At 36.2% G+C, this 13,139-nt stretch overlaps 1 protein-coding gene across 4 annotated transcripts in view; it reads left to right on the forward strand.

The window, feature by feature from the left end:
- The window catches only part of PCCA (propionyl-CoA carboxylase subunit alpha), a 286,474-nt gene that overhangs the window by 117,944 nt on the left and 155,391 nt on the right, over window positions 1-13,139 (forward strand). For all 4 annotated transcript variants that reach the window (XM_084505549.1, XM_084505552.1, XM_084505550.1 and 1 more), the window contains 4 exons: window positions 3,641-3,784; window positions 5,247-5,321; window positions 10,572-10,640; window positions 11,456-11,531. In XM_084505549.1, coding sequence (XP_084361675.1) covers window positions 3,641-3,784; window positions 5,247-5,321; window positions 10,572-10,640; window positions 11,456-11,531 — 364 coding nt within the window. The remainder of the gene's footprint in view (window positions 1-3,640; window positions 3,785-5,246; window positions 5,322-10,571; window positions 10,641-11,455; window positions 11,532-13,139) is intronic.

Here is a 13,139-nt window from a genome sequence, read left to right on the forward strand (position 1 = left end):
TACAGGTTCCCCTAGCTTTTTAGTGCATGTTTCACCATCTATAGTCTGGGATTTTGTTGCTTTTCCCTCATGGACTTTGCCACCAGTGCTGCCAGTGCCCCATGATGTATGAATGGGAAGAGTATTGGGAATCAAAAACTTGTAATGCTCACAGGGAGGTGATTGCTGTGAGGTGTCTGAAGAAGAGCAGATCCAGTAGGAAGGGATGCAGTTTCCCTTTATCTCCTATGGATGTTGCAGGCCATAACAGTTTTGGCTGTATGGGCTCATGAGCAGGATCAAGAAGTGGCATTCTACAGAGCATTGGCTTTGTGTGGATCTCTGGAAGTGGGGAGTAAGACGTATTTTTGAGGAGTTGTATACTGCACTTAAGTAACTTCTTATATTAGAAATAATTTGTGTCCAGGCTTGGTATATGTAAACGGGTTGGTAGTAAAGGTGATATTTTTGGCAGCTAAGTGTGTTGAGAGTTATCACTGATCAAATTTTCTCCTTGTCCTCTTGATAATAGGGACAGCTGCCTTGATATAGCTCTGATCTGTAGATTGCTTGCGGCAGGCATGCCTGGTTTTGCCCTTTGTGTTAAGGCCAGTGAAAATGTGTGAATTTACCCGCTATCGCATAGCCATACCTCCATTGGCTCTTACCTTATTGACGGAAGGTTGCACTGGCAAGACCTTGGCTCAGCTGACTATGAAATCCGAGCATGGCCCAAAGCTAAAGGAGTTGATCGATTGAGTGTGATTCAGCTCTGTTTGTGAGCATACTTTCATCTCTTTAAAAATTCACTCCTTGATTTAGCATCCATAAAATGGCAAGTAAAGGCTTTTGAAGAAGAGGCATAGAATAAAATTAATAGAAGAAAATACAAGCAAAACAAGAATGACATCTAAAGCAGAAGGCTGCAACGTGAAAGAGGAAAACATTAAAGGCTAACTTCTGGTAGTGATTCAAAACCAGATTCAACAGTTACCTTGGTTAATAACTGCAACAGTTATTCTAGAGCTTTCCTAAGCACGGTTGATGAAATCTGTACTTTCTTTTTTGGGAGGGGAGGGAGAAGAGTGGTCTTACTTTGCTTCTTCTACCCCCATCCTTCCTTGCCTTGTATGAGATTAGAGTTCTAATTTCAGATCCTGCAAGCATCTCTCTGTGGGTGGATTCTTGCACCTCTAGAACCTCGTTGCAGGGTGCTCATTGAACCAGGATATGGCATTACTGCTTTTTTAATGTCCTTTTGTACTATAAACTGAAGTGTATTCTGTACATTGCTAAAAATACTGATTCCCTCCTGCACTCCCTCCCCTTGCTGAAAGAAAAGTACAAATGCTAAAACAAGTGCAATTTGAGCTGTGAAACCTATCTGAAAGATTACAGTTACAAAAAGTCAACTAGCACTTCAAGGTTAAAATTTTTCTACCCCATTTGGGTTATCTGATGGCATTAAGGTATACTGAAATATATTTTAAATTATTATGCATCCCTACATTTTCCCTAAACAGCATTAGTTGAAGCGTAGTCCTAAAAGAAAGCCAAACATCATCTCCCCACCCTCAAAAAGATTTCAAAAAATTTTGCTCATCATTTTCTGAATGCTGTTTTCTGTGTAGACACAAAGGGAGTATTTTGAAGAAACAGAAGAAAATATTGACCAAGTCAAAGATCTGTATTGAAGAATGGATTAAATAAATGTTTGTGAGTCATAAGAACCAAACAACAAAAATATTTTTCTTTCCAGAAACATTCCGTCCTATTTTGATCATCAACAATAAAACTGAAAACAACAATGAAGCTATTGAATCTGGAATGCCAATTGTAATCCAAGAAAAATGACAGTATAGCTAAATAATGCAAGTGTCTTTGGTTAAAGTAAAGTAAGAAAGTATTATATTTTAATTGCTTTTGACATTAGAATTCCAGAGGTGTTCAGAACTCAAAGGTGATTTTTTTAAACTTAAATTCTCAGATAAGAGAGTAAGTTCTATTATCCAAGTAATCCACGTGTGATAAGAAACTTTCTATTAAAACTCTAAGTTAGACTTGAAGTTTCTATTAAAAAAATCTCTAAGTTTTAATAGAAATTGAATTGCTTCAATTTAACACTGCAAGGTAGACACTGAGATGTTTCATAGATTCCCAAAATACTGTTATTAAGCTTGACATACTGGAGAATATCATGTGTTAGGTGGGATCAAGATTGAATCCCAAAGGTATATCCTTAAACTGTATAATCAGATTCCCATTTCAATGTCACTTTTATCCTTCAAAGAATAGGTTCTTGTTTCAGTGATGATTTGTCATTAAAATTATGTCAAAACGTCTTAAAATGTTGTTGAAACTCTACACAAACTCACAGCACACACAGGGCTAATTATGGATGCCATCTGTTTATTTTTACCAAGCTTTTTTCTTAAAGACCAAAGCATCATCTTCTTCTGATAAGCCACAAGATTATTCTAATGACTAAATGTTTTCCTTATACCAGTGTACTTGAAGGAAGAAAGACACGTGGTTTGTTCACTGACCTTTTTCTGTGTCACAAAATGTATGCAATGTGACATCTCATGATAGAGAAACCATTGTGAAGTGCATTTTCTTAAGGTGCTTGGCTCTTGGAATGGAAACGTTTTGTAACAAAAATGGCAGGTCTGTCATCATTTTCATAAGGAAAGTCTTAAAGAGGTGTGTGTGTGTGAAGAACATGCTTTTAACATGTGAAGGTTACTTTTATCTATATGGCGTGTCTTGCATTCTGGGGATGCTTTGTGTTTTTTCAGGCATACATCGACTATTATTTCAAGCTAGGAAATGTATTCATTCATACCCCTTCGCATTTAAAAGGAAGAAGTGTGTGTGCATGCGTGTGCGCACACATGTGTGCATGCTTGTACGCACATGCCTGGGTTAGTGTGACCGACGGGTATTCCCATGACAGCATCATCCAAAGCCGTTAGCAGCAATTTGCTGAGAGAGCAGAGTGACTCTGCTGGTCCAGCCCAGCTATTGTGCATGCTAAGCACTAAACAGATAAGTCTGGAGGGGGGGGAAAAAAAATTGAAGGATCCATCTGCTCATTTCTGCTACACTGTGCTGATGTAAGATTACGCTAATCTGGTTGCTTGTCAGGACAGGTTAGTGAAAGCAGGCGAATGGGTGAGATTTAGGGTAGGCTACTTCTGTGGTGAATTGCGAGTGGTTCCCGTACGTGCCGTGTTAAGTGTAGCAGAACGGGTTGATTATCAGCTGCTTCGAGATTCTCGGTTAAAACATATTTGTGGCTAAAAAGCTACTCTTTTCAAAACAAGACTGAACAGAAGAAGCCTCTAAAAGAAAAAATATCATCACCAGGTGTTTTGAGTTTGTAAAATAAATGGAAAAAAAGCCACCTCTTAGGTGTTTTTCTTTTGTGTACTGTTCCTAGTTATTGTAATCTAATTCTTTTATTTTGAGGTGTTTTCTTGCAAAGGATGATGCAGGGAGTTTATCAAGTTTAATATTTGGGGGAGAAAAAGAACAAGATGGGAACGTATTTTTTGCCCAGTCTGATTTCTTGTTTATCTGCGTTTGTTTATGGCGAGGGATTTTTTTTTTTTTTTGGTCGTTTTTGTTACCTACTGACTGACAGTTCTTGACCTTGCAGGTTGAACATCCCGTCACAGAATGCATTACCGGCCTGGATTTGGTCCAAGAAATGATCCGTGTTGCTAAGGGTTACCCTCTCCGGCACAAACAAGCTGATATTCCCATCAACGGCTGGGCGGTTGAATGTCGAGTTTATGCTGAGGTAAATGAGTGGTAATGGGGAGGAGGGTAGGTGCTTGAATTGTACAGTAATAATACCCAGGTGTGGACGGACGCCAAGGTGAAGTCAAGGATTATCGAATGAAAGTCGTGATTTAAGACTGCAACATCAATGGTTGATGAGCCTTTGTAGAGTTTTTATTAATTCAAAATACAGCATATATTTTGACATATTTTTTTTTCCAAAAATCAAAATAAAAAATGGTAAAAGAAGTAGCTAAGATTTGTTCCTAAGGACATTTGTTATTTAGTTCGTATTTAGTAATGCAGTACTGGCATTATTTGGTGCAGGTAATTAGTGTCTCCAGATTTCTTAGTTTGCATGCTTGAAACTTCTTGACCTAAAACAACAGTTGAAATTGGATGGCTTAAAGAATTTTTATTGTTTTAAACGATTCAGGGTTGTTGAAAAAGTAAGTTATATGTCTTCTGAGACTACAGCTCTTTATAGGACAAGCTTTCAAAGTGGTGCATGTCTGTCTGTCTCATCTTAAAAAAGCTTACTAAAATATAAAACATTTTCAGGCATATTTAGTGCATTTTATTGTAGTTAGTCTTTTTGCTCTCATTTTTGATGTGTGAAAATCAAGATTTGCTCATTTAACAAAATGACACTCAGCTTCCTTCATTTTGTTTTAAGAAAATCTTAGGCAACTGTACTTTTCAAAAACTGATATTTTTTCATCATTTGTGGCCCTGGACTTTTTATTTTTATTTTCCTTTTCATGATATACGCATAATCTTCAACTCGCTACACTGTTTTCAAGTAATGTGAACTATTTTGATAAAGAATAGATATTTGTCCTGTGACTGGCATGGAAGCTCTTCTGAGTATGAGTAGGTTTTACCCTGGAGTAATTGATGCTTGGGCTTTCTTTTTATCCAGCTTATTTATAAGTGTGTGGGAATCTAAATAATGGATCCTATTACTTTGCCATGAGATTGGTTGTTCTTATAGGCCATACATTTATTTGCTGTCTTATTAAACTTACATGGGCGTTGCATTATGTAAGACATCTCAAAAGGCATAAAGATCAGTTTGATAACTGAATTCCTAACAGCACTTTATCTTTGGATTTTTTTTCCTTAAACTCTCTTCTCAACTCCACCCCTTCTATGAATATGTTCCTATCCTTCTTCCAAGGTACAATGTAGCAAATGAAAATGTGGTCTTTGTGTATTTTGGTGCTCTACTGTTGTGCTACGTATGTGTTATATGCTACTTTTTTCCTGCTTTTTGACTGCAATGCGTGAAAATTTATGTTTCCAGTTTTTTATCTGGAGTCATAGGGGTAGTTTGAAGAAAAGTAGCTCAACACAAATAATTCTGAGGTGGAAAACAAAGTTATTGAAGCAGTTGTTTCTGTTAGACTTCACGCTATTTAATCTTATTTTCTTCACATCTGTAAAAGTTTAATGCTTTTTCATGTCAAATTTTATTTCAGGACCCCTACAAATCTTTTGGCCTACCATCCATTGGTAAACTGTCTCAGTATCAGGAACCATTGCATGTGCCAAGCGTAAGTAACTTGGTTTTCATAGGTACTGATTTTCATAGGTACAGTGTTAAGGGTCTCATTTTTATAGACAAGGACTATAAGTACTCAATAGCTCTTTAAATCAGGGTGTTTCTTCCAACTTTTTAGGGATGGAGGGTCACAGCAATACTTATTTATCTGAAAAAGTGTTTAAACTGTTTTTAAAACCGGTTTCTAACTGGCTTTAAAATGGATTCAGATTGAGTATATCAGGAAATCAATGTATGTTGAAATATTTTACTGCATTGTATAACTTAAACTGTAAGTTTTTCAAACATGGCTCAAGTGAACATACCAGGATGATTAGAAAATGACAGTCAAATGCTGGGTCAGCTCTTTAACTACAGACAACTGTGAGAAACTGCCAGTGCTTTCTGTTTAGCTTTGTAGACTTTGAAGAGCAAATTTGCTACAGTGATTATTACACATTTCAGGATGCAGTCTAACTATATAGAATGGCTATTTATCAAGCAGTGTTTTCTGCTACATGAAAAGAACAAGGGGACTGTCATTGTGTAAAATCAAGGTAGGCTAAGTCATAAGTGCACGTATATATGATGCTGTCAGTTAGTGGAATTGCAAGGCTGTACCATCTGTGAATACAATTATTCAGTCAGATTGCTTGCATGGAAAATAATGAAAGATTACAGGAGAAATCTTAAGTGTGGAGATGTTATTGGATATATGATTTATTTCACTTCTTAAATTGTTTTTGCCCATGTACTTTCCGAAGGGACCTGACCCTTTCTGGTCTTCAAGGCTTCATGCTGTGTTCAAAGCCTGAAAGCAGAAAAAACCTGTAAAGATCTAAAAGGCGTTATGTGATCTTAAAGAGGAGATGAGGGGAAAAGGTATCATTGGATGTATCTAAACTTTTTTTTTTTTTTAAATGAAACAAAGAGTGTATTTAATAAGAATTGATAATGAATACTCCAGTGGTTGTTAGAAGTTTTCACCATGTTGTAATAGCTAACAGGATGTCAAACATTTTGCCCTTGCAAGTTTTTGCAATTTGCAATTTTCCAAACGTGAGACCTGTTGAAAGTACAAGTGATAATGGACAAACTATACCCCCTACAGTCTTTGTCCCACCAAATCTTTCTTCAATTAATGCTGCAGCAGGAGTTTTATGTAATAACATTTGCGCTTGCGAGCCATCCATACAAAGAAAAAACAATTAAAATGCCTTAAATGTTCTGCTTACTGCTGTTATTTGCTTGTGTGAATGTTGCATGTCAGCTAAATGGACCACGGAATAGATAAAGTGATTGGGTGCAGGAGAGTGCACACTAAGCTTTGTCTATCATTATTGCTGGGAGCAATCAAATTGATGCCAGCAGGACAGTAGACGCGTTGACAGCTGTAATTATGTATCTCCATGGTGATCACTTTTGGCCTGTCATGGAGGCCCATGAGTCCCCTCCCTTGCAAGCATTTAATCAGATTGGGCTGTCACTTGTCAGGTAGACAGGGTGGGCTGGGAGTTGGGCTTAGGGGAAGAGGTGAATTGAAAGTGAAGGGTGGGAGATGCCTGATCGCTTCACGTGGTCCATCGTGGTACCGAAGAAAGAAATTTTAATTACGCTGGAGGCTTCGGAGCAGTGGCTTGAGGAGCTCCTATGGAGCGTCTGGGCTGTTCTCTTTCTGTTTACTACTTTCGTATTATTAAAAATAGAACAGCTATTTTTATTTGGACACTCGTGGTTTGGTGTCTTAATTCATGTTTTCTGCCACTGTTGAACTAATTTCCCTCCTGAGAGTGTCATGCCACTAGGAACAAAATTAACATGACTAAAAAAGTTTCTTACAGGCCCATCGTGCCACAGTGTTTGTTTTCCACCTTTTAGATTGTCGTGTTGTCAACAAGTCGGATATCGAAATTAGGTCAGACCTGTTATGTGTTACAGGAAGTTCAGTTTAAGACTAGTGCATTGCCAAATGCATTTTCAATTCATTTCTTCTGTTTTTCAAGTTAGCTGTGGTGGGCTGTGTGCCCATATTTGTTGGTTTCTCCACTTGGGAGAACTATGACGCATGAATGTGGGAGGGTTTTTCCTTATCCATAGATAATTCTGTACTCATTCTTTTTGTGTCACATATTCTGTAACTTTCTTAGAACATGGTACTGAGGAATATTAAATTTTTTCATCATTGGTAATGAAGCTTAAGATAGGTAATCACAAACCCCTATATCATTATGATTGTGAGCATAAATATTTAATACTCTTACCCAACATCAAAAACATGCTGCCATATCTGAAGAGCTCCAGCATTACCCTTTGCCAGTATGATCACAAGTCTGTTCTTTTAATCACTCTTGACAGAAAGAAAAAAAAAAACACCTCTCAGGCTTTAATATAATTAAGAATTGGGAAATGCTAGAATTATGTATCCATAGGTGAGTGGAATTTGATGCACTAAGTTTACTGCAGGACTGGAATGTAGATTTGTACTTCCTGACCCCTTTACGATTTCTTTTTTTTTTTTTTTTTAAATCTTTATCTTTCAGTTTACTGTTCTCATAGCATAAAAACACATAATGGCAGTATAACATCAGTAAAAGTGTTTGGGACTGTCATACCAATGAGCTGTAGGGTGCAATAAGATCTTGAACCATAGCCTTTCTTTTGTATTTTAAATACTGAATAAAAGAAAGGAAATATATTAAGTAGAAACAAATGATGGAGGTTGATAGGTATTGGTATTCTTTATCTACATAAGCACATTATAATAAGTATCTACTGAATTAGGGTTTCTTTTTCATCCAATATTCATTAAGTTCTGTCACACCATATAGTTTATAAAATCACCTACTGTTACCAAGGTCTGAGAATTTAAGCACTGCCGGGAGAATTGAAGATGGTAAATGTATTTCTTTTCTGCTATATTTTTTTTTTTTTTTTTACTCATCCCAAGTTTATGAAAATTAAACTTCTGCATAGGACTGCAGACACTTTTTTTTTTTCTTTTTAGTAAATTCTGCAGCAGATTTTGAAGAATTGTAAATTCCTACTGTATTTTTTCATTTTTCAGGATATCGTACTTAAGAAAAAGTGTAAATTGTATAGTGGTGTGTGTGTGGTACACAAACAGAAACATAGGGCAGGCAGAGCATGTAGTCTGGAGCACTAGAAACCTTACATTAATTTCAAGGCCTGTTTAACTGGCTTTACTGTGAGTCTGAATTATACACTTACCATGTTTTTTTCTTTGTCAAAATATGACACACACATGTAAATTCTTATGTATGCATATATGCATGTTAAAGCACCCACAAACACTTGTATGATCACTTTATAAGTGCTGCTTTGGACACAAAAGTCACAGTGTAGTTCATTTATGTGTGGAGTGCCTATGTCTTACCTTTATGGTTTATATACATGTTTACCATGTATTCCAAAATATACTGCAAGGAAGGGATTAATAGTAGATCACAGACCGAGTAGGTAAATTAATTCTTTTTGTTTGAATGTGAGAATATATGCATTGACTATATATGCATAGACAGATATTCTGGCAGAGAGGATGGTTTAAGACTTACAGGAAGGAGAATTGGAAATTAAGCTGCATATTTTTCTGTAGTCACAATATGTCTGAACTACCTTCTCATCAGTAGATAATGTTATGTACCTGGAATGGGCAGTGGGGGACCTAGTTAAGTGTAGATAAAACACATTCAGATAAGATGTAATAAAAATGATACAGAAGTGCTATTGCCTTTACATGTAAATAAGTATTTTGTAAAAACAAACATAGGTGTATAATAAATATGAATATAAAAGTACAAACATACAAATTTATAAATACATGCCTTTTTTTCTTTCTTTCTTAAATGAAACCTCATAAAAACTGATCAGACGGTGTTTCTTTCTGAAAAACATGAGTACACCTGCTAGGGATCTTTTTATGTCATTTGGATAATAAAGTCATCATCATGCCCTCATGTGGATTCTGTAGACAAGAGGTTCTACATGTGGTCCCCTGATAATTGCCTAAATTAAAATATTAAAGGCCTAACAGCCGTTGCGTTGACCTTTTTCTGCCTTACTGCAGACAGATGAGCTGCTGTTTATTGCAAAGGTTCCTTCCCACAGGTGAAGATTTAAGTGAGATTCCAGGACCCTCTTCCCTATCCCCTTTACAATGCCGTATATCAGAGCCCTGCTGTTTCAACAGCTTTGATTAGAGTCTTCCATCCCCAGAATGCATCTATCACAGTATTTTAAAAATATTTCAGGTTCCAGTGCTCAAAAGCAGCAGTTTAGTAAATATTTCTTACCCAGGAATTGCTCATTTAAAACAAAGTTTTCTATGGCTAACCTCATTGCTACAGTGATGAAATCAAACAGAGATGAAAACAAGAATCAGCAATATACTAACTAACTTGTTGGCTGGTTAACAGCAATCAGCCTCTTCAAAAGAAATTTTTGAACCTGTGTTATTTTTTTTCCATGAATATTGGAGAATCAGAGCTTTAATTGGGGCTGTGTCCTTACAAAACAAAGCCATGGAAAAAGCTGTGTAAACATTAAAGCCTCAGGGGAACAGCAGCAACAGGAAAAAAAAAAAAAAAAAAAAAAAAAAAGGTTTACAGTTGAGAGGGTGAGGCAGAGAAGGAAAGTGTTACAGACATGAAAACCACAGGATCAGTATTCCTATAGAGCTGATAAGCAGAGCTCCAAAGTTCCTGCTGAATACTCCTTAGTTGTATTCCTCCCGGAGCCTTCAGAAGGTCTATAGTGGAACGTGTGGGATGTGATTACATGTGTACGCAGAAAGGGTGTGATTAGAAGGGGCATCCTTCATGCCAGGTGTCAGTCAAAAATAATTACAACTATTTTATTACAGTGATTAAATCACAATTGGATACATGGAGCATTGAAGTTTAGAGTGTGTAACACAACCTAAATTGTTAGATCAAAATTAATGTGTTTACCGTGCATTCTAGGAGAACAAAAAAAGAATTTTGACCATCAGGTGAAGATTGCATTCCTGTTTGTTTTAAAGGACAGAATAACTTCCAAGTATTTTTCCTGGTGGAGAAAAAAGCTCCCTCCCCCATCTTTTCAGCTTCTCTGACAACAAATTATTATCGTAGCTTTTCAAGGGACAAAATAAACTTGATAAGTTTAATGAGCATTATAATTTAAATCTGTCAGATATGTTTTATCACAAGTTGAATTTTTGAATTTTTTAAATGTAAAAATTATTTTTGCTTCTTACTTTTCGAAGGTACGTGTTGACAGTGGCATACAACAAGGAAGTGATATTAGCATTTATTATGATCCTATGATCTCAAAAGTAAGTTGATTATTTTCTTAATAAATAGTCTGAAGATAAGAAACACCAATTTTGTGGGCAGATCATTGAAGGAAATTATATTAAAGGATTGGTAAATCAGTATTGTAAAGATGCTGAGCATAACATGCCTTGAGGGAATATGGAGGAAGCAAAGGAAGATACAGAATAGAGGAAGTTGAGTGCTACTTGTAAACAAAAAATATCTTTTGATACAATAATTGTTTGTTTTGCAGTTTCTGATTATTAATAGGATTCTAATTTAAACAGAAGCATGTACAATCAGACTTGGATGCTGCTATTCTATCTTTTAATGTAACCTAGCTAGGCATTATTGTAATAGTTCTGGCTACCAAAGAGAAGCAGTGTGCGATACATGGTTGAAAGTCTCTCGCACTATTCTTATTCATCAGTAATGTATTGGTAAAATTAAACTCTGACTTTATAGCCAGATTGTCAAAAAATTCACATTTACACCTTAGAAGTTGGCTGGGACATTCAGTAGTCAGGAGAATCAGTTAATGCTCAATCTCTGCTCTAATCTTCTATGCACCCAAGGAAGAGAGAGCCGTTTAGATGCTTATACTGGTATAAAGTGAAGGTGATCGGACTTCTTTCATAGAATGGGTTAAGAGATCTTAGTTTTCTCTTGGTGTTTGCCTCTCTCTTTGCCTCTGAAGCATAGATCCACTAATGTGTGAGAAATGTTTTTGCGACTGCAGAAGTTGTACAAACTGTGTTCGTTTTAAATGCTTTTCAGATTCTAGAAACAAATAACATGCCATTTTTAGGTAACTTACATACCTTTTGTTTTTTAGCTGATTACCTATGGCTCTAATAGAGCTGAAGCACTGAAAAGAATGGAAGAGGCTCTGGACAATTACGTAATTCGAGGTAACTACAGAAATTTAGGTTCCTAGTGCAATAGGCTGGCATCTGTTTCAAGAAAACAGCTTGAAAATATAGTAATTAGCAAATTGAGTAAAGTTCCTGCTTCTTAAGTGCAAAAGAAAACAGGAAAAGCTTGTGTTAATTAAGCTGAGAAGATAAATCAATACTGAAGAGATTTTTTTTTTCTCCTTGCTTATGCTTTGGGATTAAATATTTATCTCTAAATATTTAAATTGTTTCCTTAAAGGATTTTCACAAAATGGTGTCACATAATTGATGTATTACTTTACATTAATGTTGGGAAAAAAAGACCACTGCACTGTAAGAAATTTTAAGTAGTTGCTGTTTTATAGCACTGTAATACATTGGCTGCGGACAAATTAATATCGGAATACAGTATTTGGTTGTGTGTGTGTGTGTGTTTATATATGTTTTTTATTTTCAATGTAATTGTTTATATTTGGTAAATAGAGATATAAGCAGAATGTGTTTCAGCTCTTGCTGACTGACTGCCTAGAAGAAGTAGATGCTCTTTCAGCTTTCCCAAGCAGCAGGGGTGAATCAACCATGACCACTTTAACTCTTTTGAAGTTTTACAAAGGGAAGTTGTGGTTTGTCTGGAAGAAATCTTTACATCTTCCTCTGTGTCTTATGGAAAATGCAGAAGGAAAACTCAGACTAGGAGGGAGAAAAATAGGATTTCTTATTCTTTCTTATCCAGGAGTTGATTAGAGAAGGGAACTGTCATGTCACAAAATCTTCATTTTGCCCCTTAACTGTGTTTTTTGAAGAAACTGTTCTTTAATTACCAGTATACTAGTAATTTCATTCAGTAGTATACTTAGTGAATGAAGGTAGCAGGGAAGGCACCTGTTGGAAGGTTTGTTGCTTTTGTTGCTTTTTTATTTTTATTGATTATTGGACAGTTTATTCAATGATTTGAAATGGGAGAAATACACAGGACACGTTTAATTCCTTCCATAAGTGGCTGAGAAGGAGGAGCAGGAGATCCTAGCTCATACAGAAGACAAGCACATTAGTGTTTCCGTAAAACTTGATATGGATTTAATGCTGTTGATGAATAGACATAGTGAATAGTACAGATGCCATTTCAGGCTCAACAGATTTGTCTATCTAGGGGAAAATGAGCATTCCTCTACCACAGTGTAGCGAGATAGGCAGCAGGACTAGACATTGGAAATGAGCTGCATAACTCTTTAATGGGTTTATACTGGTGGAACTTGAGCCATTAGCCTATTGCAGTACAATGTGCGGATGTAAATCCCTGCTGTGTATCAGCAGAGTAAATGCATGTGAGAAAGAAATTTACGCCACTATAGCTAAACTGATGTGGGAGTCTTTTATTTCCTTTTTTTTTTTTTTAATGGTGACAGGCTTTTGATTCAAGATGAGTTGTATTAATAGTAAATGATGCTAGAAGGGTTATATTTAATAAAAATATTGACATTGCGGAGCATGATTTTTGGTTGGGATAAATAATAAATATGATATCCTGCTATAATGTGGGATGGAACTTAATCATAGAACCACAGAACGTCCTGAGTTGGAAGGGACCCACAAGGGTCATTGAGTCCAATGTCTGGGTCTATA

Source organism: Aythya ferina, assembly GCF_964211825.1.
Source record: "Aythya ferina genome assembly, chromosome: 1".
Classification (NCBI taxonomy): domain Eukaryota; kingdom Metazoa; phylum Chordata; class Aves; order Anseriformes; family Anatidae; genus Aythya; species Aythya ferina.